Source organism: Euprymna scolopes, chromosome 35, assembly GCF_053919585.1.
Source record: "Euprymna scolopes isolate OS-2025 chromosome 35, ASM5391958v1, whole genome shotgun sequence".
NCBI lineage: Eukaryota > Metazoa > Mollusca > Cephalopoda > Sepiida > Sepiolidae > Euprymna > Euprymna scolopes.
In genome coordinates this window covers 35,946,034-35,973,533 of record NC_136516.1, presented here as the reverse complement: position 1 = coordinate 35,973,533, position 27,500 = coordinate 35,946,034, and the positions used below count along the sequence as shown (strand labels likewise).

The 27,500-nt window shown below is 33.8% G+C and overlaps 1 protein-coding gene across 1 annotated transcript in view; it reads right to left on the bottom strand.

The window, feature by feature from the left end:
- Positions 1 to 5,258: 5,258 nt before the first annotated feature.
- LOC145259816 (collagen alpha-6(VI) chain-like) overlaps positions 5,259 to 27,500 on the bottom strand; it is a 30,079-nt gene continuing 7,837 nt past the window's right edge. The window contains exons 2-5 of the mRNA XM_080117617.1: positions 25,613 to 25,643; positions 24,538 to 24,689; positions 10,434 to 10,872; positions 5,259 to 6,133 (exon numbers count right to left, since the gene is read on the bottom strand). Of these exons, the coding sequence (XP_079973743.1) occupies positions 5,571 to 6,133; positions 10,434 to 10,872; positions 24,538 to 24,689; positions 25,613 to 25,643 (1,185 nt within the window). The 3' untranslated portion in view covers positions 5,259 to 5,570. The remainder of the gene's footprint in view (positions 6,134 to 10,433; positions 10,873 to 24,537; positions 24,690 to 25,612; positions 25,644 to 27,500) is intronic.

Sequence of the window (27,500 nt, the reverse complement as noted above, 5' to 3'; positions counted from 1 at the left end):
CCAGAAAGAAATATTCCTTCTCCTTGTAATCGATGTGAAGACTTGCATTAGGGCAGACTGTCCATAGCTGTCTAAAAATGTTTGATATGTAAAAAAAAAAAAAAAAATAGGACACAAAATTTCCTATTGCAGGAATAAAATCAGAAATAAAACTCGGGTGCAACTGACGAAAACTGAACGCATGCGGAAGGTTTACGCAAATATGTGACTGTAAAAATTCTGGACAAAGAAAATATATTGCAATTAGACTGAGGTTCAATATTACATTTAAATACATGGGAAAAAAACTGAATAGACTAGCAATGTTGAGATCACACAAAACAGTAAAGGTAACGGTACACAAATTAATTTTGAAGGATAATTTTTGACCGACGTTACACCATTGGCAAAAACTAAAAAATTAAAAGTCTATGTACTACGGAACACCACGAATGTACTAGGTTCGGACTGAATGCATGAATTCAATTTATAGGACCTACCAATACCAACATGTTGCAGAAAAGCAGAATTAATTCCATCAGAAACAGAGAAATGAATCTCAGACTTAGAATTCATAGAAGTATTCGCATTTGGTTCCAGGAAATTTACGACAAATGGTCGCGGAACTAAGGTTAAAGCAAAATGCACAACCAAAAGAAAATGTAACGTGCTATTTGCGTCCCTAGAAAAAATCGACGAGAAGCTTGTTAGACTAGAAAATGTCGGCATTCTATCGAAAATAGAATGCAGCCAATGGGCTGCCTCCACTGTTTGTATGAAAAAGAGATCAGGGGAAATTCGTGTTGCTACAAACTTTTTAACTGGACTGTGTCATTAGAGGACTTCCATTATCCCCTACCAGATGAAGTCTTTATAAAACTAAAAGGAGGTAACTTTTTTTTTTTTTTAGAAAATTGGCCAAAGCGACGCATATCTCAAAATCCTGGTCGAAAACGAGAGTGCTAAACTGGTCTGTATAAATACTCGACGTCTTTACAGATTTGAAAGCGTTTTGGGGTCAAGGTCGCACCCGCCATCTTTCAACAGGTCATGGGTATTATACTTTGTCATGGCATGTCGTGACGATATGACTGTAGCCAGTAAGAACATGGAACAAAAGGTTAATAACATTTACGCACACGTAGCAAGAAATATTTACGGCATATAATCTCTTTTTTTATATAATTGTTATACCGGCCTTTCTATGCATAAGGGAAATTACACCGGTTCTCACTATATATATATATATATATATATATATATATATATATATATATATATATATATATATATATATAATACTTGTTTATTGTTATATAAACATGCTCACATCCCGCTGCTACAAATAGCCACTTGTTTCAATCAAACAACAGATATCATCAGGCAGCGACTTGACTATTCAAAAGTTCAATGAATAAACTATTATAAAGGATTATTAAATTGGGGTTCATTTTGTTTATAAAAGTATAAGGTGAAAGTACAGAATGGTGTCATAAAAATTAATTAAATTTATAATTATTTTATGTTTCAAATGTCAGTAATGTCTACACCGGTGAGAAGGAGCGACAGTATTCCACTTCCTAGCTGAGCGCTAGTCAGTTATACTCTTTGTACCTGTGATGTTAATACACTTCGTTTGTTAAACCAACCTCGACTTGATTTTCTTCTTTTACTATTGTGTTACGACACAACAATAATAACGTTGATTTTTAGGGGATGTAAGCTCTTTAGGGAACTGTTTCTCGTCTGCTCCTGCGAGACGGGGCTCATACTTTCCGTCGGATCTGGAGTGCTGGAACTTCTGGTTCGTGGGCTTTTTTATGGCTTGGTCGTCATCAAATAAACGATGTTTAAACATATCAACGCAGTTAAATCTTCATACGATCTTCGGTCGGATCAATGTGGTGTATCTGTTTCAGGAATTATCCGCTATTTTAAAAGGGGAGATGGGTTTATTGCCTTATTATAATGGTATTTTTCTCCTCGCCCAAGTTTGCTCATTTTGGAGGATTGGATTTTGTTAGTTTTAAAATATATGTCCCTATCGTTTTGTCCTCGACTAGAGACGAGTAGAAATGAACATTTTCATAACATCTATAGAAATTTTATCATATGTCATATATTATCCTATCATTATATATATATATATATATATATATATATATATATATATATATATATATATATATATACTAGCATTTCAGCCCGGCGTTGCCCGGGTGTTTGGGGGTGCATGTTGAGCAAAAAAAGAAAAAAAAAGCGGTCAATTTTTTTAACTTTGACACCTACTATATCCCCCTTAACGTTTATTGTTTAGGGCTCAAATAAAGTTATTAAGTTAGATCCATGTCCAAAGAACCTATATCTAAAATTTCAAGTGTTTAGACCCAAAATTTGCGGAGGAGCTCGGTAGAGTTCTCAAAGGTCAAATCGTTGAACTTTGACCACTTAACAGCCAAATTTCTGAACGAAAACCGATCACATCGATTTCCCCAAATCTCAGTACCCTCTATGCAAATTCCGAGTCTGTAGACTAAAAATTGACAGAGTTATTGCGCAGGGAAATTTACACAGACACACAGACAGACACACAGATACACAGAAACGTTCACTTTTATAGATATACTAGCATGGGAGCCCGGCATAGCCCGGGTGTTTGGAGGTGTATGGTGAGCAAAAAAGAAAAAAAAAATTTTAATGACCCCTATTATGACCCCTTAACATTTATTGCTTTGGGCTTAAATAAAGTTATTAAGTTAGATCCATGTCCAAGGAACTTGTATCTAAAATTTCAAGGTTTAGACTTAAAATTATCGGAGGAGTTTGGTAGATTTCTCAAAGGTCAAATCGTTGAACTTTGACCCCTTAACAGCCAAATTTCTGGCCGAAACCTAATCACATCGATTTTCCCAAATCTCAATACCCTGTATATCAAATTTCGAGTCTGTTGACTTAAAATTGACAGAGTTATTGCGTAGGGAAATGTACACAGACAGACAGACAGACAGACACACAGACACGTTCACTTTTATAGATATACTAGCATGGGTGCCCGGCGTTGCTCGGGTGTTTGGAGGTGTATGCTGAGCAAAAAGAAAAGAACGGTCAATTTTTTTAAATATGACCCCTATTATGACGCCTTAACATTTATTGCTTTGGGCTCAAATCAAGTTATTAAGTTAGATCCATGTCTGAGGCACCTATGTCTAAACTTTTAAGTGTTTAGACCCTAAATTGTGGCAGGAGTTTGGTAGAGTTCTCAAAGGTCAAATCGTATAACTTTGACCCCTTAACAGTCAATTTTCTGACCGGAAACGGATTACAAAGCTTTTCCCAAATATCACTACCCTGTATATAAAATTTTGAGTCTGTATACACAGACACACAGACACGTTCGCTTTTATAGATAGATAGATAGATAGATAGATAGATAGATAGATAGATAGATAGATAGATAGATAGATATTTATATGTTCTACATTGACACTCGAGGAGAAATATTTACGGCACTGATTTGTGGTCCGATGGTGAGAGATGCCGACTGTCAATGCAACGGTTGTAGGCTCGATCCACGGCTGGGGAAATGTGTATGTAAAGCCGCACTGATGAGTTGATTCAACGAAACAGTACACTATGACAATTAAAGCCCCCTCCCCTTCTCTCTGGGTTGAGCACTATTCATTTATTTGTAAACAAGCTGATGGTTAGAGCACTGTTGCGACGAGCGGAGGGAAAATATTTACGGCACTGATTCGTGGTCCGATGGTGAGATCTGCCGGTTGTAGGTTTGATCCACGGTTGGGAAAGGTGTATGTCTAGCGATACAACGAAACAGTACTGTATGTGGATGACAATATATATATATATATATATATATATATATATATATATATATATATATATATATATATATACTATAATTCGCTTAGTCTGTTTGTTTGCCTGTTTCACTTTTACTCGCAAACTATGTTATGATAAAGTGCAGCGAACTAAGTATTATGGTATCCGTTCGATGCACAGTAAGGGATTAAAATGAAATCTTTTTGCATAAGCGTGTCAATGACCCTTATTACAACCTCTTTCATCCCCTCAATTGTCTCATAACGACAGCCTCTGAGGTTTTCCTTTAGCTTAGGTAATAACTAAAAGTCACACAAAAAAGATCTGGACTATAGGGAGGGTGAGGAACTGTCTTGATGCCCATCGGTATGGTACAAAGTGATCTCCTCTGGCTACAATGCCAGAGGAGATCACTTTGTACCGTTCCAACAACTTCTGGGAGCCCTCATGAAGTCCTCTTGCATAAGTGTGTCAATGACCATTGTCACAGCCTTTTTCATCTCCTCAATTGTCTCTTAACAGTTTTCCTTGAGCTTAGGGAATAACCAAAAGTCACACAGAAGCAAGGTTTGGACTATAAGGAGGATGAGAATCTGCCTGATGCCCATCTTGATCAAATAGTCGGGGACAAGGATGGAGTTGTGGACTGATCCATTCGCGCAAATCTTATTGTTTCTATAGATACACGACGGTCCTTATCTATGAAATTCTTTATTTGGCCAATCATCTCTGGTGTTCTGACTAGCTTACTCCACCTACACTTCTCATCATTCTTCACAGACTCCCTACCTTCCTTGAATCTCTTATACCACTCAAAAACTGATGCTTGATCCATGCAAGTCCAAAAGCAGTGTGAAACATTCCATGCGTTTCTGTTGCATTTTTCAAAGTTTAAAACAAAATTTTATTGGATACCGTCCTTGATTGAACAGATTGCATTTTTGAAATTCACCAGATGTGACAATCAAGCTTTAGTAGGGTGTATTCTAATTCCTGCTGTAACTGTTCATTTAAACCAGAAATCATAAAAATTGGTCAGTCATCTCATAAGATGTACAGCAATAACATACTGAATTTTTAAAAGTCTATGACAATTTTAAATGCCTGTAAAAAAAAGAGTCTGGAAAGTTATTGAAGGCATTTCGTATATATGGAAAAAAAACAAATGAAAAATTTATATTATTTATTGCATTATTAAATGTTAAAATTCCTTATTTCATGAAGTTTCGAAAGTTTACACTTTTCTAATCAGAGGAAATAAATAGTCCAGTGATGTAAAAAAAAAAGTATAAAAATTGAAACTTCAGAAATTGAAACTCTCACAATGACTGCAATGACTTTTCTATTACAGACCGGATTTACCATTCGATTTTAATGTTCATCATAGATTATACGTTCTTCCTCACTCCTGCATCCCGATTCCACAATCTCAGTTCAGGTTTATATATATATATATATATATATATATGTGTGTGTGTGTGTGTGTGTGTGTGTGTGTGTGTGTGTGTGTGTGTGTGTGTGTGTGCGTTTAAGAATTACATATTTTTTATAGCTGCATCATTGTTTAATGTTTAATCCTGATAAATATTTTACATATTCAATGCTATTCAATGTTATTCAAGGTTATTTAAAATGAATGATCCAAGGGAGATAACTTCTGTTTTCCGCAAAAGTTTTTTTTTTGGGGGGGGGTCATTGCACAAAAACACATAGACACACAGACATTGGGTTTTATATATAGATTAAAGTGTTTAACGAACTGGCATTATGGTGGAATTTTTTTCTATAGTTTTACAAAGCGTTTCATCAAACTGCGAAGATAGGTCGCTCATCAGATGATTGTAGGAGTTGATGTTTATGATATATTCTTTGGACTTGACAATTTGTTCCACAAGTCGTTTGTCGACACCCTCGCCAATAATCACGACAAATAAATCGATATCGCGGAACAAGGTCTGCTTGGCTTCCGTCAAAAGATCAGGTTGTTTCAGATCGATAGTTCCATCCAAAAATAGTAGACCGACTTGACGAGTTCGTGTCCTGGCGTTAGAAAATGAATCTGCATTTAATTTGTTGACCAGTGAGCCGATAGATCCATAGTTGAAGTTAGTAATTTGTGATTCTCCGACTTGTACGTCTTGATCGGTGAGGCATTTATCGTAGATGACGCCAAAACGAATCATTTTGTTGGGTTTGACGTTGCTCATGACTTTCTTTGATACCTTCAAAATACGATCGGTCTTCCATTTACCAAAATGGTTATTACTCACCATGAATACGACATCGGTTTTGCGAGTGTCATCACATTCTGAAACTAGAAAAAAACATTGTCATATATTAGGAACCCGATGTAAAAAAGAAAAAGAAAGTGTCTAATTCGGCTATTGTAAATTCTGACAAAAGTCACATTTAGTGCATAAATCTGTAAAAACATAAACCTAAATCTGTAAAACAGAATCATTCCCAGAGATGGGTGACGTAAAGTCAGGACAGGAGACAACAGGTCAAACACTGTAGACCAAAGGGTGGGCGTTACGAGACTTCATGTGTGCGATGGACAAATTTATCATATTGCTACGAAATAGGTAGAACACAAGAAATTATCTATCTAACTTTGTAGCTATCTATCTATCGATCTAGTTATCTATCCATCTCGATCGATCTATTTATCTAACTGGAGAGGTAGACAAGAGATAGATATGATGATGTTTTCATAAAACCTGTCAAAATATAACAAAGCTAGATCATAGACAAGTTTACCGGAAGTTCTTATCAGCTGACAGGAACTACGTGTGAGTCACGTGGATCAGGTTAGCTGGGTATGACTTGGAGTTGGAACTTGGACACGGTGAACAGCGGTTGGGTTAATGATTGTCTTCTCTCCCCATCCTTGGGAGCGAGGTCACGTGTCTCTCAAAGGAGACTGTTAAAGACCACAAGAAAAGAATACACTTTCCATGTTCATCTGCGTCGACATCCGGAAAAGTGAATAAAAAACTAAAACCAATTATCGTCTTGGAGTGAATGTCTTTCGTCCAACAGGTCCCAGCCAAGATGAATTTCAGATGGACCAGTGAATATAAGGTATGTCGGATATATGACACCCACACACACACACACACACGCACGCGCATATAAATTTAAACGATCATGGAACATAAAACGTATATATATATATATATATATATATATATATATATATATATATATATATATATCACACAATAAATAGATGAGCACGGTTCAGAAAGTGAAGAACCACTAAAGACATTAGTAACACATTAAGGACACGTCACAAATATTAAATGTATACAACCGTTTAGATGGGTGCCTTTCTTGTTGGCATAACGTAACAGTATAGGGGATCCCTAAAAATTTTTAGCGGGCGGTAAACAACTGAGAACTTCTAGTAACATTACTAGGTTTTCTCAACCCATTTTCTTTGGGATTCACAATTCATGTGGAAATTGATTGCATCACTCTTGTTTTTAATTGGAAAAATTAATTCAAGAATCGTACTTTGTAATTTTGAAAAAGCTTAATCGTTTCCTGAATCTGATTGATTTCTGATTCACATTTTCAACAAATCTTTCTCGTCTATCGAATGGGTCCTGAGAATAGAAACCGAGTGGATTGAGTGAAACGTGGTGATCGAAGACTTTTTCTATCAAATATGGAACCAAATATTCCAAAACTTGTTGATGATCATCAACAACAATCTGCACATTGATTGATGATTCCTGTGATTTTGATTTTTATTGATTATTGTATTAGCAATTTTTATTGATTATTGCATTAGCAATTTTTATTGATTAGCAATTTTTATTGATTATTGTATTAGCAATTTTTATTGATTAGCAATTTTTATTGATTATTGTATTAGCAATTTTTATTAATTATTGTATTAGCAATTTTTATTGATTATTGTATTAGCAATTTTTATTATTTATTGCATTAGCAATTTTTATTGATTATTGTATTAGCAATTTTTATTGATTATTGTATTAGCAATTTTTATTATTTATTGCATTAGCAATTTTTATTATTTATTGTATTAGCAATTTTTATTGATCACTGTATTAGCAATTTTTATTATTTATTGCATTAGCAATTTTTATTAATTATTGTGTTAGCAATTTTTATTAATTATTGTATTAGCAATTTTTATTAATTATTGTGTTAGCAATTTTTATTAATTATTGTATTAGCAATTTTTATTAATTATTGTATTAGCAATTTTTATTAATTATTGTATTAGCAATTTTTATTAATTATTGTATTAGCAATTTTTATTATTTATTGTATTAGCAATTTTTATTATTTATTGTATTAGCAATTTTTATTGATTATTGTATTAGCAATTTTTATTAATTATTATATTAGCAATTTTTATTAATTATTGTATTAGCAATTTTTATTAATTATTGTATTAGCAATTTTTATTAATTATTGTATTAGCAATTTTTATTATTTATTGTATTAGCAATTTTTATTATTTATTGTATTAGCAATTTTTATTGATTATTGTATTAGCAATTTTTATTAATTATTATATTAGCAATGGTTTGACATATTAATTGACTCACTTGAATTATAGTTATTATTGTTCCCCTTCGATTGACAGAGTAGAATTTTGTTGGATAAACTATATGAATATTCAATTATTGGCACTTGTGCACTTTTGTCACCGTGCTAAAATAATAACATTATTATTTTGAAAGCCATTCTTAACATGGGGATGGGGGAAGGTATTTTGTAACTATTCTCGCAACAATGCCGAGATAAGTGGTGAGCGCATATAGCTCTTGGAATTCCCAAATGGTCACACATTTTGGTACTGACCAGGCTCAACGTTGCTTAACTACGGTGATCTGACGAGAACTGGTGCGTCAACGTGATTATATATATATATATATATATATATATATATATATATATATATATATATATATATATATATATATATGGGTCCCCCAATTAGAGCAGGCAATCAATTGATTATTAATGAGTTTTTATTCTCTGAGAACAGCCTATAGTATTCTCTGGAGTCTGAGTGACAGCAAGTCCCTCCAGATTTCCAGCTATAAATGTTGTAAATAATAATGTACAACATTTTAATTTAGAATTATTTGCTATAAAAATGATTAAATACCTACAGACACTAGTGTTTCATCCTTTCGGGAATCATCAGTGCAGGGTGACACGATTAATGCTGATCAAGAGATTCAACCTCGGCAACGAAGTCATATCTGCCTCCATCAGTAAGGATCAAATGCATTCGGCCACCGTCAACTGCGAGAAATACCGTTGAAATTTAAACATTTATTCTTAAATGTTTTTTAACGTCTGTCAGAGTGATCTGATCCTTATATGATGATCTGCGAATGCGAGCTAAAGTGACCGACTTTATTTCAACTGTAAAGTGCTCAACGATATATATATGTGTGTGTGTGTGTGTGTGTGTGTGTGTGTGCGCGCGCGTGCGCGTGTGTGTATACGGTTATAGTGGACGGTTATTTCAAAAGGAAGATGCAAATAAATACACAACAAATCTATATATTTATAAAAGTAAAAATGTCTGTCTGTCTGTGAACATTTTCCTACTCAATAACTCTGTCAATTTTCGGTCTACAGACTCGAAATTTGGCATAAAGGGTATTGAGATTTGAGAAAATCTTTTTAATCGGTTTTCGGCCAGAAATTTTGCTGTTATGTGGTCAAAGTTCAACGACTTGGCCTTTGAGAACTCTACCAATCTCCTCCGCCAATTTCGGGTCTAAACACTTGAAATTTTAGATATAGATAACTTGGACATGGATCTAATTTTATATTTATTTTTGAGCTCAAAACAATAAATGCTAAGGGGTCAAAATTGGGGTTCAAGCAACAAAAAATGACGTCTGCGGTCTCTACCAACTTTTCTCTATGGTAGTTAAGGAAGCCTGTTACATAAAAGGCACTACCGTACATATCCACACTTTTTAATATATAGATATCACGTAAAGTTATGAACAGTACATAGGGCCCGAGCAAAGCCGGGCGGAACTGCTAGTAAATAGATAATATAAATATTAATTTACTTGTCCGACGTCCAATGTCACAAAAAAACATCATCATCGCAAACATTAATTAATGAGAAACGGAGTAACTCCCTTTATAGTCGCTCCGTATCAGTTAAAAATCATTAAAATCATTTCCTCTCCAAGAATTTTCAAAACAAAAAACATGGCTGTCTGTTTACGGTTTCAAATTGGTTCTTTTTTTTATATAATTTTAAAAAAGTAATGTTAAGAGGAGACTGTAGTTTTTTATTATATTTTTTAATTAAAAAATGTGCAAGTGAATTGATTTAATAATTTATATTAAAGATTTATTCAGAAAAAAAACAACAATGTGTTGCGTGTTGAATTTTCTTTGAAAAAAAATCTAAATTTTTTAATCAATTATTTTTAGCTTTAAAAGGTTACAAGAGAATTTGCAGAAAAAATTGTTTTAATTCGTCGTTATTTGTAAGATTTTATTAATTTTATTTAAAGTTGTTTTTTTTTTAATTATTAACTACCATGGAATTTCCACGGTTTCTGCTATAAATACTAACAAGGGCAATTATTTACCTGTTATGCAGGTTTTGCGTAGGATATCCTCACGAATTAGATTTAAAGTGTCGAAATTGGCTGTTTCATGGTAGAACTTGGATTTGGGTAGGCTGGCGATGTTTCTCAGCTCATCTTTGTCGAAGTATATCCCGATTCCAAGAACGAAAAGATCGATGTTGGCATCTCGACAAGCCTTGGCTGCCTCTTGTGTCGCCTCTTTGTCCTGAGACTTGCCGTCCGTTAGAATAATAGCCACCCGTTTCACGTGCTCGCGCGAACCACGTTTCCGTGTAAACATTTCTAACAAGAGCATCCTCAGCGCATCACCAATATTCGTACTCCCCGTCTGATAATCGATTTGATCAATTTTCCTTTTCAGTGTGGCCCGGTCCTTCGAATCGGACAGGTGAACTTTTGGAACCGTAAAGTCGCTAAACGTCTCCACGCCTATTCGGACCTGTAGGCATCAGAAAGAGAAAAATAAAAATAACTTTCAATTATGCAACAATTTATCTATCTAGTCTATATACACACACACACACAAACACACACACATACATACATATATATATATATATATATATATATATATATATATATATATATATATATATAAATAAAGGGGTAGTCACCAACAATGTGTATTTTTTAACATTATTTTATTATTCCGTGTCTTGATTTTTCATTGAGAATTATGTTCGAATCATTGTAATAATGTTTTTAAATCATTTCAATTATTTAAAAACATTATTACAATGATCCGAACATAATTCTCAATAAAAAAAAAACCAAGACACGGAATAATAAAATAATGTTAAAAAATACACATTGTTGGTGACTACTTCCTTATTTAAATATACATCTTTCTTTCGTTGGAATTTCTTAACCCATTTTATTTAAATATATATATATATATATATATATATATATATATATATATATATATATATATATATATATATATATATATAAAAGTGAGAATGTAAGTGCGTGTGTGTATGAGAGAGAGAGAGAGAGAGAGAGAGATAACGAACATTCTCAATATATATACTCAACGACTTTTTTATCTATACACTTGTAATTTGGTATATAGAGTATTCAGACGTGGAAACATTTTTAATCGGTTTCCATTGGATAAAAAATCTGCTAAGAGGTCAAAATTTAAAAAATTAGAATGTGGAAGTCATCGAATTTTTATCTGTTTGCTAACTGTTTCACAACTACGCATGCGTGAATCGTTCTCCTGACAGATTACTTATGTTAAGAATAAGTAAAATTTCAAAACTCATTTTTAAAGATCCTTTCAAGCTGACCTAATGGTTATCGTACTTTACCTGGTGTCTTTAGGTTTTGGTTTCGATCTCAGCTCGAGTATTTTTTTTTTTTCGTGCAAGAAGTGAACTGTTTAGAAAAGACATAATACTCGCATGCACATATTTCAGTTTTTGTATGAATTAAAATATAATATTTATGCCTGTTTTACGACCGGACAACGTCGGGCGGCCTGCTAGTATATCTATAAAAGTGAAAATGTGTGTGCGTGTGTGTGTGAGGACACTTCTCAACCTATATACTCAAGGATTTTTATGTGCAAACTTGAAATTTGGTATATGGGGTATTCAAACATGTAAAAAAAACATTTTAATCGGGTTTCCCTGGAGTCTGAGTGAAAACAAGTCATTCCAGATTTCCAGCTATAAATTTCATCCGGAAAAAAGGCTGCTAAGGAATCAAAATTAAAAACATTGGTACGTGGGAGTCATCAGATTTTTATCTGTTCGCCAACTGTTTCACGATTGCGCATGTACAAATCGTTCAAATTATGTTAAAAATAAGTAGATTGAAACTTTTTTTGGAGAGTGTGTCAAGCCAGCCTAATGGTTATCGTACTTGACTCATTGTCTTTTGATTTCGATCTAAGTTCGAGTATTTTTTTTATGTCAAGAAGTGAGCTGTTTAGAAAAAAAAGCAATACTCGCATGATAATTTCTCGGTTTCTTTCCGTTTTTTTTTGTTTGTTTTTTGGGTTTTTTAAACAATTTAACTTTACGTTTAATACCGGACAACGCCGGGTAAATAGTGAATAAAAGAGAGTGGGTTCTTCTTCGTTATTGTACCTATTTACAATGCCTCCCCACAGGACAGAGTTAGACACCAGGTTCGTTTTATAACGTGGAGAAAAGGTACAAAAATACATAAAAATTGTCTCAGTCGTGAAGGATTTCTCCTCCATCGAAAAAGAACAAGAAATGGAAGTGCAGCATCTGAAGAACAGATACTACACTTTGATGTTGGCCAAAGGCGAAGCTTGTTCTTCTTCGTTATTGTAGCGAAATTCGAAAATTGAAAATATTGAATTTCAAATGAAATCAATGGTATCTACTGATTTGTCATGTCGCAGTAATGAAAATATCCAAAAATCACGAAAACGATAAGATAGAAAATTGATTATTAATGAAAATAGTTTTCGAAAAAAAATCAAGTGCGTATATAAATTGATAGCAATCAGTTCAGGAGAAGTAACTCGGTTCGTCTTGTTACAATTAATGGTGGATGTTATGCAATCATCTAGTTGTACAATGTATATGTTTTATGTAATAATGCAGTAATATTTAATTGTGACATTGCACTTAGGTGGATAACATTGTTGATGTTTTGTTGAAATTGATAAAAGCAGAAAGTAGTTATCATTGTTTGTTTTTTTGTTTTTGTTTTGTTTTTTTTTTGTTTTTTTTTTGTTTGTTTGTTTTTGTTGTTTTTTGTTTTTGTTTTTTTTTTGTCTCTTTCTTTGTTTTGGGGGTTTTTGTTTGTTTTTGTTTTTTTTTTTGTTTGTTTTTTGTTTGTTTTTGTTGTTCTTTGTTTTTGTTTTTTCTTTTGTTTTTTTTGTCTGTTTGTTTGTTTTTGGGTGGTTTTTTTTTTGTTTTTTGTTTTTTTTTTGTTTTGTTTTTTTTAATAAAAACTCATTTTTTTTGGCTGTCGAATTTCACTACAATAGCAAAGAAGAACCGGAGAATGTCGATCGCGATTTTGCCAAAATTAAAATATTTTAAGCAATTTAGACTTTAAAAAAAAAAAAACAGTTAACTTTACGACATGTTGCGATTTTGAAAATCAGAAATGAACAAGCGATGTTTATCAAAAAACATTTTCCCATTTTAGTATTACTATTTACTATGAGTTTTCATACAGGCTATCATCAAAGAATTCTCTGTTTGAGAACAGCCTGTGGCATTCCCTGGAGTCAAAATGAAAATAAGTCTCCCCAAATTTCCAGTACTCAGCACCTCTATCGATAACCTTTGCAAATTAGTTTGCGTTATCACAATAGCCGTTTACCATTAATTTCTCGTTGGCAGCGACCATTCGTCTATACTGGAATTTGGGTGGCAATAAACCTCCCAAAGGTCATAGTCCACTTTGCACTCATCCAATTAAGGTCTAGTTTGTGTTTTATCTTCTCGGTATTTCCATCCTCCTTGACCCTCCTCGATTATTTGGTGTGGTGCCAGTTTGTGTCAATATTACAATTTTGCGGGAGGAGGTAACTGTTATGTAGCAGGGGATGGTCATATGGGGAGCATATATAACGGGGACTCATAATACACAAATAACGATGGTGATGGCAATTCTGCGGGGAAGATATTTATAACAGTTTTTTGTACATCTTTCCTAGAACTATCTGACTGTGGGACAAAATACCATTGGACTACTTCCCAGCTGGCTATAAAATGGCCGTTTTCAAGTTTAATGTAAACAAGTTCTTGTTGAGTGGCCTCCTTATATAAACAAACACTACTGAAATTGCATGATTACCATTCATTGCAGTGTTGTCATATATATGGCGCAATCACACTGACACACAGGTTCTCACCAGATCATCGAAGTTAAGCAACGTTAAGCCTGGCCAGTACCAGATGGGTGACCATTTAGGAAGGCGAGGTGTTGTATGTACCGCGAGGTAAAATACCAGGTTGAGAAACTGGTGTGATCTATCCTTCTCTTGAGGGTAAATGTGACTATTTGTTGTGTAGCAGATATATGTTGAAAGACAGGTTCATGTAAGAGACATGTATAACGGAACATGTATAATGGGACATGTATAACGAGGTATGTATAATGAGACATGTATAACAGGACATGTATAATGAAACATGTATAATGAGACATGTATAATGAGACATGTATAATGAGACATGTATAATGAGACATGTAAAATGGTACATGTATAACAAGACATGTATAACGAGACATGTATAATAGGACATGTATAATAGGACATGTATAATGGGACATGTATAACAAAACATGTATAATGGGAGATGTATAACAGGACATGTATAACGAAACATGTATAATGGGGCATGTATAACGAAACATGTAAAATGGGACATGTATAACGAAACATGTATAACGGGACATGTATAACAAAACATGTATAACGGGACATGTATAACGAAACATGTATAATGGGGCATGTATAACGAGGGATGTATAACGGGACATGTACAACAGGACATGCATAACGAGACATGTATAACGGGACATGTATAACGAGACATGTATAACGAGACATGTATAATGGGATATGTATAATGGGACATGTATAATGAGACATGTATAATGGGACATGTACAACGACACATGCATAATGGAACATGTATAATGGGACATGTATAACAGGACTTGCATAGCGAGACATGTATAATGGGACATGTATAATTGGACATGTATAACGGGACATTTATAATGAGACATGTATAATGAGACATGTATAACGAGACATGGATAAGGAGATATGTATAATTGGAGATGTATAATGAGACATTTATAATGGGGTATGTATAATGAGACATGTATAACGAGACATGTATAACGAGACATGTATAATGGGACATGTATAACGGGACATTTATAATGGGACATTTATAATGGGACATTTATAATGGGGCATGTATAATGAACATGTATAAGGAGACATGTATAATGAGACATGTATAACGATACATTTATAACGAGACATTTATTGTGAGACATGTATAATGAACATGCATAATGAACATGTATAATGGGACATGTATAACGGGACATTTATAATGAGACATGTATAATTCGATATTTATAACGGGACATGTATAACGGGACATGTATAATGAGACATGAATAATGAGACATGTATAACGGGACATGTATAACGGGACATGTATAACGATTCATGGATAAGGAGATATGTATAATTGGACATGTATAATGAGACATTTATAATGGGTATGTATAATAAACATGTATAACGAGACATGTATAACCAGACATGTATAACTAGACATGTATAATGGGACATGTATAACGGGACATTTATAATGAACATGTATAATGAACATGTATAATGGGACATGTATAACGAGACATTTATAACGAGACATTTATAGTGAGACATGTATAATGAACATGTATAATGGGACATGTATAAGGAGACATGTATAATTAGACATGTATAACAAGACATGTATAACAAGACATGTATAACAAGACATGTATAACGAGACATGTATAACAGGACATGTATAATGGGACATGTATAATGAACATGTATAATGGGACATGTATAACCATACATGTATAATGAGAAATGTATAATGGGACATGTATAAGGAGACATGTATAACGGGGCATGTATAACAGGGATGATAACAGAGATAATGATGATGAATACACTGCTGAGGGGAAGACATTTATAGCAGCTCTTTGTACATCATGATGACTTTGATGATAATTCTTGAGAACTTCATATTATTAATACGTAGCTGGGAGATATGATGCAACAGTTCTTAACACATATAGAGGAAGGGAGATCCTTTATTATCATGAAGGAGGCACATTACTTGCATGGCGGTTATACAATGTTCATTTATAGATGAATATACAAAACACATTTACCTTTTCTGTTGATAAGACGATACAAAGACAACAGTTATAAAATTATTGATTATTTTTTTATTCCTCAACCGGCCAATTGGTGATGTCAGGAATTCAAGCTTGTATGACTTGATGGTCTACTCTTCTCACTTCGCCTCTAAGGGACTTCCAATCTCCAACTGACTCTATCACTGTGTGTGAACTGCTCCGATTATCTGATCCCCTCTGACTTCGAACCCTCGATTCATATGTTGAGAAATCTCCTCTGTTTATGACGTTAGAAGTGTGGTTCCCAACGTGACTAACTTTCACGTGGATTTACATATGTTTGTCCAAACACACTTTTGATAAACAAAGAATTTCCAGTTCAAGTTTCTTATTGTTATCCGATGTAGCCGTCAGTCTAATTTCAATCTCTTACATTTTTTTTAATCTTTTGGAAAATTGCTCCTAGTGCTCCTATTATTAGTGGTGTTATCTTGACTTTCTTCATCTTTCATATGCCTTTGTGTTCTCTATACAGTTCCGTGTATTTGCTCCGCTTCTCTATCTCTTGGATATTCAATCTGTGATGTGCTGGCAGGACTTTTCTTCTTGTTAACTATTATCACATCCGGTCTTCTTGCTTGGATGGGCTTATATGTCCCACAGGATTTTATGACCTTCGTTTTCAAGTACTGCCTCTGGTTTGTACTTGTACCATTGATCAGTGTTCAAGATGCATTTATCTACATAATTCCCAGTATACTGTCTCACCTACTTGATCGTGTCTTTTCTTGTATTCTTTTTAGGGTTACTTTACTGGATTCGATTTTTATGTGGTTTATTGTTTCGTCTCTTTGTCCACAGTCTGCATTTACTGTTTTCTTGTGTCTTGTCAACCCTTGCTTTAATGTGGTTTGCTCTGATAGCGTTGTTGTTGTTGTTGTTGTTGTTGTTATTATTATTATTATTATTAACTCACTAGAAGTATTCACACAAGTCATCATCAAAGATTGTTCTTTGAGAACAATTTGTGGTGTTCCCTAGAGTCTGAGTGAAAACAAGTCTCCCCAGATTTCCAGTACTCTCAACCTCTTTCGATAGCCTTTGCAAAATATTTTGTGTCATCGTAACAGTCGCTTACCATTGATTACTCGTTGGCAGCGACCATTGGTCTTCACTGGAATTTGTGTGGCAAAAAGCCTCCCCAAAGTCCCAGTCTTCTTTGCACATCTCCAGCAGAAGTCTGGTTAGTGCTTTCTCTCCTAGGTCTTTCCTCCTCCTTGGACATGATTATTTGGTGTGGTGCCTGTTTATGGTGACACTCACAAAAAAAAAAGTGGGCGCAGTTTTTCCATTTATACAATTTCAGTTTTCATGATTTCATGTGATGTTACTTTGTGTTTGCATCTGGAGCCATTTTTGTATCCAATTTGTGTGTAGTTTATGTGTGGTGTTAGTCTCCACATTCAAGGGTTTTCCTTAATATTTCTGCAGTTTTCATTATTGAAATTCGTTGCATTTTCTCGATTCCAATCTCTCCCATTCTTTTTTCAAAGTTTTTGGCATCGTTCCTAGCACTCCTACTATTAGTGGTGTTATTTTTACTTTCTTCATTCTCCAGATCCGTTTGAGCTCTCTAGCAAGTTCCGTTTATTTTTTCCGCTTCTTATTCTCCTTGATTTTCACTCTATGGTCTGCTGACACGGCAAAATCTACAATCTGGCAGACCTTTTCCTTCTTGTTAACTATTATTACATCCGGTTTGCTTGTTTGGATCGGTTTATCCGTTTGTATATGCGTGTCTCATAGTATCTTGTGACTTTCATTTTCCATTACTGCGACCGGTTTGTGTTTGTACAATTTGTTTGTGTGTTCAAAATTCATTTGTTTGCATAATTGACAATGCACTGTCTTTCTCACTTGATCGTGTCTATTTTCATATTCTTTTGGGGCTAGTTTGCTGAATTCACTCATTATGTGGTTTATTGTTTCGTCTCTTTGTCTGCATTTGCTGTTTTCTTGGGTCTTGTCGATCCTTGCTTTGATGTGGTTGGTTCTAATGTATTATCTTGCGCAGCTGTTATTAGTGATTCAGTTTTCCTATTAAGATGTCCTTTTTATAGCCATTTCCAAGTGTTTTCGTTAGTATCTTCTTTTGTCATCCTTATGAATCGTCCATGTAGCTGTTTCTCTTCCCATTTTTCTTTTCTCGTCTTATTCTTCGTCTCGTTTTCTATCTTGTTTATTTCTTCCGTGGCTCTTGCTACAGTAATTATTCTTTCTGTGTACATGATGTTCTGCATTATGTATTTTGCTGATTCTTTTTCGTGTTACGTACACAGTCTTTTATACAGATTAGCTCTCTTCCTTTTCACATATAGTCAGTATTTTCTTTCGGATGTAGTACATTGTGCATTGTCATTAGTTTCCTGGTCTTCTGATCGAGATTCCTTAGTTCTTCTTTGGTCCAGTTTATGAAAGGTCTAGAGTATCTAATCAATGACACTGCCTACGTGTTTATTCTTTTAATCAGGTTTCGATTATTTAGTTTGGTTTCGACGAGTTTTCTTGTTCTTCTGATGAATTCCTTTCCAATTTTCTCTTTCATTTCTGTTGCTTTGATGACGTCTGCTTCTAACACTCCCAGGTATTTGTAGCTACCATGTTCATCTAGTACCATAATTTCTGTTTGATTGGACAATACTATACCTTTTGTTGCTTCTAGTTTCCTCTTCCTCATGGTGAGCAGTGCGCACTTTTCTATGCCGAATTCCATTTGGATATATTGGCTAATGATTCTGGTCGTGTTTATTAGTGTTTTTAGTTCTGTCTTTGTTTTTGCAAACAGTTTCAGGTTATCCATGTACATTAGGTTATTCATTCTTTCTTCCGTGTTAGTGAACTTATATCCGGCTTGGCATTTTCTTATGATGTTGTTCAGGGGCATCATGGTTATAATGAACAGTAATGGTGATCGGGAATCACCTAGAAAGATTCCTCTTTTATGTTGATTTCAGTTATGTATTGTTCATCAGCTCTCAGTTCCAGTCTCCATGTTTCCATTGCATTTTCTATCAGGTTGGTTATATTACCTGGTATTTTGTAAATTCTCAGGCATTCTATTATCCATGATTGCTGAATTCTATCATATGCTTTCTTATAGTCTATCCATGCCATGGTGAAGTTCATTATCTATATATTAATACAATAGCGTGTGTGTTCTTTTGTGTGTCACGCTTACATCCGGGTAGTTTAATTGTTATCTTCTTCTATTTCTTGTTATTAATAATTTTACCAAGAATTCTTTCATAAGTTTTGGTTTCGGTTTCGACTATAACTGATGGCACTTAAATCGTCTATTTTTTATGAATAATTTTATCAAGAAGTTTCGGTTTCGGTTACGATTTTGGCTGAAGTAATTCATGTTATATATATATATATATATATATATATATATATATATATATATATATATATATATATATATATATATTCGTAAGTTTTTTATTTCGGTTTCGATTCAAGCTAATGCACCTGTTATGGAGAGGCAAACGTAAATGAACTCGTGTCCGGGCCGACAAAAATGGAACCCGGGAATTGCGATGACCTGGATCTATGACCAAATCGTTTATGGGTTAGGCCGTTTTATGGAGTAAATGAACTCGTGTCCGGGCCGACAAAAATGAACCATGAAAATCCGGGAATTATAGTGACCGGGAGATGACGTAAATCGGTTATGGGTCAGACCAAAAGCAAACGCCGGGCTGGTTAAAATATGGATCATTAACGTCAATCGGTTTATGGGTTACTAGGTCGAGAAAGTCCATAAAAGTGAGATGGTAAACAAAACAAAGACAGACGGAGAGAGACACACAGACGACGAGGAACCGCTGTCACGGTCGCAACCCACCCCTCTCCCACTGTCTTCTCCGCCGCTGCATTGTACGTATATATAATATTTCGTAACAATAAACCAAGTCTGTTTTATAATGAAGTGTCTCGTTATTCATTGATAAATGAATCAGCTGTCATTTCAATCACTAGACGATTTCCAACAGACATATACGTAACATACCCAATATATTTTTTTTTGAAAGCGCAACTTTATTACATATAAAAATCGATAGAAAATTAACTCTATAATAATACATACGAAACCTGCAAGAATTAAAATATCATAGTGAAGCGTACTTTACGACCGGGCCTTGCCGGGCGTTCGTGCTAGCTTAACAATAAAAAAGCTACAATAATCTCAGAGCGTGTCCATTGACACTGAGCATCTACAGAATGCTAACAATAATATATTAGATATGCATGAGTCCCTGTGGAATTTCCACGGGTCTCACTAGTTATTATTATTATTATTATTATTATTATTATTATTATTATTATTATTATTATTATTATTATTATTATTATTAGTGTCATAACGACCAAGCAATTGGAACATAATCGTCCGGATTTGGTCGTCATTGACAAAGTCTCAAAAAACTGGCAGATTGTAAACTTCTCAGTACCCTGGACAGAAATGTGAGAGAGGAGAACGAGAAGTGGAGCAATTATGCTCCATTGGCCTTGGAGATAAGGCGTATACATGGGGTTAGAACACAAATAATCCCGGTCGTAGTTGGTACGCTAGGAATAGTATCAAATCGTCTGAGAGGACAATTGAAAAGACTACAAACCCCCGATGTTTTAGGCGGCCTTCAGACCTCTGCTATTGTAGGTAACACCAACATCCTTAGGAAAACCCTTGATCTTTGAAGCTTCTCGTTTGGGGCCGGGATTGAGGGAAATCCTCTGGAAATGAATCCCTTCCCTTTCCAGAGAGATGTTGATAAACGAAATCAGAATTATTATTGGCTCACTTGGAGCTTTCACACAAGTCAACAAACGATCTCATTGGAAACCTGTGGTATTCTCTGGAAGCTGAGTGACAACAAGTCTCCCCAGACGTCCAGCCCTCTCCACCTCCTTCGATAGCATTTGCAAATGAATTTGCATCATCGCAACAGCCGCTTACCATTGATTTCTCGCTGGTAGTGGCCATTGGTTTATACTGGAATTTGAGTGGCACTCAGCCTTCCCAAGTTCTCTTTGCGCTTGTCCAGTCGAGGTCTGGTTGGCGCTCGCTCCTCGGTCTTTCAGTCCTTATTGACCCTTCTCGGCCCTTTGGTATCATTTTTTTTTTGGGGGGGGAGGATCGGTGATGAAACAATGGGGGGAATGCATGATGGGGGGTGTAGAACTTGTAAGTATGCAGTTTCGGTGTTCTTCATTCCCTGTAACGCTTATTCGTTATATTGTCTTGTATTATTCTCTGCATTCAAGGGTTTTCCTTAATATTTCAGTCGTTTTCATTATCGTTAGTCGTTGTACTTTTGCAGTTATTCCTCTGATTCCAATTTCTGACATTCTTTTTTCGAAGTTTTTCGGGATTGTTCCTAGTGCTCCTACTATTATCGGTACTATTTGGATTTTCTTCATCATCCAAATCCCTTTTAACTCTCTGGCTAGCTCTGTGTATTTGTTTCGTTTCTCCTTTTCTTTCATACTCACCCTGTGATCAGCTGGGACTGCAAAGTCCACGATTAGACAGGATTTTTCTTTCTTGTTAATTATTACGACATCTGGTCTTCTTGCTTGGATGGGTTTGTCCGTCTGTATGTCCATGTCCCATAGGATTTTGTGGTTCTCGTTTTCGAGTGCTGTTGCAGGTTTATGCTTGTACCATTTGTCTGTACGCTCAAGATGCTGTCGTTTACACAATTCCCAGTGTACCACCCTCCCCACTTGGTCGTGCCTGTTTTTGTATTCCTTTTGGGCAAGTTTGCTGCATTCGCTTACTATATGGTTTATCGTTTCGTCTCTTTGTCCACAGAGTCTGCATTTGCTGTTTTGTTGTGTTTTATCGATCCTTGCTTTGATATGGTTGGTTCTTATCGAGTTATTTTGTGCTGCAGTTATTAGAGATTCAGTTTCTCGGTTTATATGTCCTTTTCGCATCCATGTCCAGGTGTTTTCGTTATTCTCATCTTTTATCATTCTTATGGATCTTCCGTGGAGTTGTTTCTCTTCCCACTTTTCTTTTCTCGTTTTGTCGTTTGTCTCTCTCTTTTCTGTTTTGTTGTTTTTTTTTTCAGTGTCTCTCGCTGCCATAATTATTCTTTCAGTGTTTTGCATTATGCATTTTTCTAGTTCTTTTGTCGTGTCCTTCACACAGTCTTCTATAGAGATCAGTCCCCTCCCACCGTCTTTCCTTTTCACGTAGAGTCTGTCAATATCGTCCTTTGGGTGTAGTGCATTATGCATGGTCATGAGTTTCCTGGTTTTCTAGTCGAGTTGTCTCAGTTCTTCTTTTGTCCACCCTATAAACGGTCCAGAGTATCTTACTAGTGATACTGCCCATGTAGTAATACCTTTTATTAGGTTTCTACTATATAATTTAGTTTCCATGAGTTTTCTTGTTCTCCTGAGGTATTCCTTTCCAACTTTCTCTTTCATTTCTGTTGCTCTGATGGTGTCCGCTTCCAGAATTCCCAAGTATTTATAGTCGTCTTGTTTCCCTAGTGCCCTCATTTCTATTTGGTTGGGTAGTTCCATGCCTTCTGTCGTTTCTAGTTTTCCCTTTCTTATAACTAGTTGTGCGCACTTTTCCATTCCAAATTCCATTTGGATATCTTGGCTAAAGATTCTGGTAGTGTTAATTAGTGTCTCTAGCTCCTTTTCGGTCCTTGCAAAAAGTTTCAGATCGTCCATGTACACCAGGTGGTTCATTTTTTTCCTCTGTATTGGAGAACTTGTATTCGGCTTGGCACTTACTTAGAATACTGTTCAAGGGCATCATGGCTATGATGAACAGTAGTGGTGATAGCGAGTCTCCTTGGAAGATGCCTCTTTGTATGTTAATTTCTGTTATGTGTTGTCCATCAGCTGCCAATTCCAGTCTCCATGTTTTCATTGCATTTTCTATTACGTTGGTGATCCTGCTTGGTATTTTATACATTTTTAGGCATTCTATTATCCATGCTTGGAGGATCCTATTCGTACGCTTTTTTGTAGTCGAGCCATGCCATGGCTAAATTCTTTCTCCTCCTTTTTACCTTCTTTAGGATCTTTTGATCTATATATAACAGGTCATGTGTTCCTCTTTTTCCTTTTTGCCATCCTTTCTGCTCCTCGGGGATGAGTCCACGGTTATTCAGGGAGTGGTAGATTTGTTCCCTCAGTTGTGCTGTCAGTATCTTCCACATAGTTGGTAAGCACGTGATTGGCCTATAGTTGCTCGGGACGGTTCCTTTCTCCGTGTCCTTCTGTAGCAGTGTGGTTCTACCTTTTGTCATCCAGTCTGGTACGCTTGCTTCCTGTATACATCTTCTAAGGTTTTGGGCTAGCCTTTCGTGTAAGGTTGTGAATTTTTTGAACCAGTATGCATGTATCCCGTCGTGCCCTGGTGCTCTCCAGTTTGCCATTTTTCCTATGGTTTTCTTTAGGGTTTCCTTGCTGATTTCATTCACTGTTCCTTCTTCTATTTGTCGTAACTCTTCTTTTATGTCTTTCAGCCACTCGGCATTTCTATTGTGATCTCGTTGCTCTTCCCATATATTACTCCAGTAGAGTTTTGTTTCTGTCGGATTTGGTTGTTCTGTTTTTTGTTTTTCCTCCGTTCACGTTTTTGTAGAATTGGCTTTCATTAGTTTCAAATGTTCTGTTTTATTTGCATTGTTCAGATTTATATCTATATCGTCTCAATCTCGCTTCTTTTGCTTTTATTTTTTTGGTTCTGTTCTTCATGTTTCTTGTTTGGCCTCTCCCTGTCAGTTACATTTCCAATATTCCGTTTTCTCCACATTGCTTTCTTCCTGTTGATCATTTTGGTTTCTTTTTTATGTTTGTGTATTTAAGTTTCTAGTCTTATTTCCCATCCAGGTTTTGTCGGTCCGCTTGTCCCCGATTGTTTTTCTGATTTGAGTTTCATACTTACCATTTTGGGCCTGCGTAAATCAGGTTGTTTAAGCCTGTAATTGTGTTTTTTTGGATATGTGGGAGGAGTTTGTTAACATTCTCTGTTTCAGTTTTTAATTATTATTATTATTATTATTATTATTATTATTATTATTATTATTATTACTATTATTATTATTATTATTATTATTATTATTATTTATTTATTTATTTATTTATTTATTTATTTATAAACTAATTTTTAAAAAAAATGACTTACTTGTTTCGGGCCCATTCCGATATTTAAATGATCAATCATGTACTTGACAAAATCTAATTCTTTCTGGAAATTTGGCGCGTAAATACTCGTCGAAGCATCAAGCACAAATACGAGGTCAATCGGATCGTCCGAGCATTTTATCTCAGCTTTAACTGAAAGGCAATTAAAAACGATTATCTCAGCTTTAACTGAAAGGCAATTAAAAAAAATTATCTCAGCTTTAACTGAAAGGCAATTTTAAAAAAAAAAAAGATAATTTTAAAAAATGTCAAATAAATGTTCTTTCCGCGATCGAGATCAAAATATAAAATTCTATAGATTAAAATCCTTAGGTTTAAATATTTTGCAAGATTTGGGAATAAGACGACTTTAATTAGAACTTTCAAAATAAATTCATTTCTAACTGCGAGACATTTTTTTTCATTTTTTTTTTTTTCAAAGAGTCGCCTCTAATCAAGGCGCGAAGGCCACTCAAGGATAAGGGTTAAAGAGTGTATAGCAACAATGAGACAATATCGTAGTAATCGTTAGTAGTGGAAATTTGGTAAATTGGATTACTTAAGGGGATGGTTCATAAAGAACTTGTTTATATTAGACTTGAAGACGACCATATTGTAGTCAGATGGCTTTTGGGGGGGTATCATCATGCTAAAACTGTATTAAGAAGTCATGCCATGCTAGAAATTTATTGGGAATACATTTTCAAACACGAAAGGTATTCCCAATTTATTACCAATAAATTTCGTGTTAGAAAATTATTGGGAATATATTGGTTGGTTGATTGTTTTTGTTTTACTGCATACCGACCCGGAATATATTGGGGAATCCATTTATTCAACAACTTTATTGGGGATGAATTGGGAACACATTTCTTGTTAGAAATGTGTTGAGAATACATTGGAGATAAAAAAAAAAAAAAAAAAAATACCCGGCGGAAAAGAACCCTTAAATTTAGTAGGTAAGTCTTTCATCTTTTAATTTCCTTATCTCAGTGGATATCACTTATCATCAACATTGGCATATCAGGTAATGTAGACGGTTGAATTAAAAATAATACAAAATCGAAAGAACTTACCTGAATATCCTTGACACGTTCCGCTTAAAAACTGGAAAGAAAAATGAAAAACGTTTATAAATATCAAAAGTATTTGCCAATAATAAAAATAAGTCAAAATATCATCTCCATACGAATTTAAGCTGATGATTTACTCTGAGAATGAAACATGAACTTTTTTGTGTTGCTTACGGGTCATATATATATATATATATATATATATATATATATATATATATATATATATATATTTCTGTAGAAATATATTTTCTTATAATATGTATCAATCCTTATTTAAGAAGCTCAATGTAATTACAGAGAAATATAGTGAATAAATGACAAAAAGTGATATTCCAAAATTCATGATGTTGACCATCTTAGAATTTATTCCTTTAATTCAGTTGACTTATACAATTCTTGAGAGTATTTGTTTCGTAGCGAAAAATCAATCACTTAATTATTATATCAATCAGTGAATCTATTATGCCCTTAACTCATCAGAAGAAATAGCAGCAATCAATCCGTCAAAAGGAAATAAAGTGCGTTTTGACATGATTAAAATCTGAAAATTGGAAGAGAAGCTACAAATACCTTTTAGTATGTTTCCATTACGCCATATTGAATTTTTATCAAACAAAGTCATTAAACCCAACTATTCGTACTAATAATTTCAATTAATTTATTAAACTTCTACCAAAATGTTCTATTTAATAATTAGTAAATTTATTAATTCTAATTTGTGTATACATACTTATGAAAATTATCAACAAATTATAAACTTATATACATGTTTGTATATACGAAACTAAACTAAGCTAAACGAACAAAAAATAAAAAAAAACGAAAAAAAACGATTGATCATTACAGTCGGTTATCAATTGATTTGAATTGAAAACCATACTTAATTCAATTATGTTAGCTATTATAATTAAGCTTATTAATCCTTCCAATTATAATTTTTAAAATCATACAATTCAAAAACTATACTTACGTTTTGTTAAGTTTAAATATAATCTGAAAACTCCTTTATATCGTAATTATAAATAATTAAATTTACTTAATAAAGTGAGGCAGAGTTATCTCCCTTGGAACAAATCTAGCGAAATATTAACTTTACTTATATTTATTTATTTAACCAACGCGTAGAAATCCATATTCAACTAATAAGTAATTTTAATATAGTTTTTAATGTTTTTCACTTAATATAATTTTTTTTAAATTAAAACGATTTATATTATAAATTAATTCACTAATTTTTACAATATAAAATGCTAGTATTAAAAATTATTTCAAACTATAGTCATAAGTTATTAAGTTATACTTCATATCTTCTACTGTTGAATTTTCAAATAATTAGTTACTTACATTTACTTTAATTTTTATTTATTCATTTATATATTTATTCATTTATTATTAATATCAGCAACATCATTATTATTTATATTGAAATAATATTTTTAATTTTACATTTCACAAACTTTACTCAATTCTACATACGACAATCTAGTATTAATAAACATTTTTTGAACTTGTTCCTTATTTAAGTGTAATTATTGTTTATCATTGTATATATCCTAATTCTCTAATAAGTATGTTTCAGAGTTTCTTACTGATGTTATTTTAATTATAATTAAATAAATGTATAGTTAAGTTAAAACTAATTCTAATTTTAATTCTGGTTAATAAGATTTATAAATATTGTTTAGAACTAAAAATTCGAGACCATATACAATTCAGGTTCTTCTCTCCAATGTACTTTAATTATTTTTTTTATTTTTTATTTATTTATTTTTTATAATTTAACTAATAATTCTGAAATGAATTTATATACGTTAATTTAATGAGTGTATATATTAAAAAATAATATATAGTTTATCTTAATAGATTTTCAATAGATATATCTTATTAT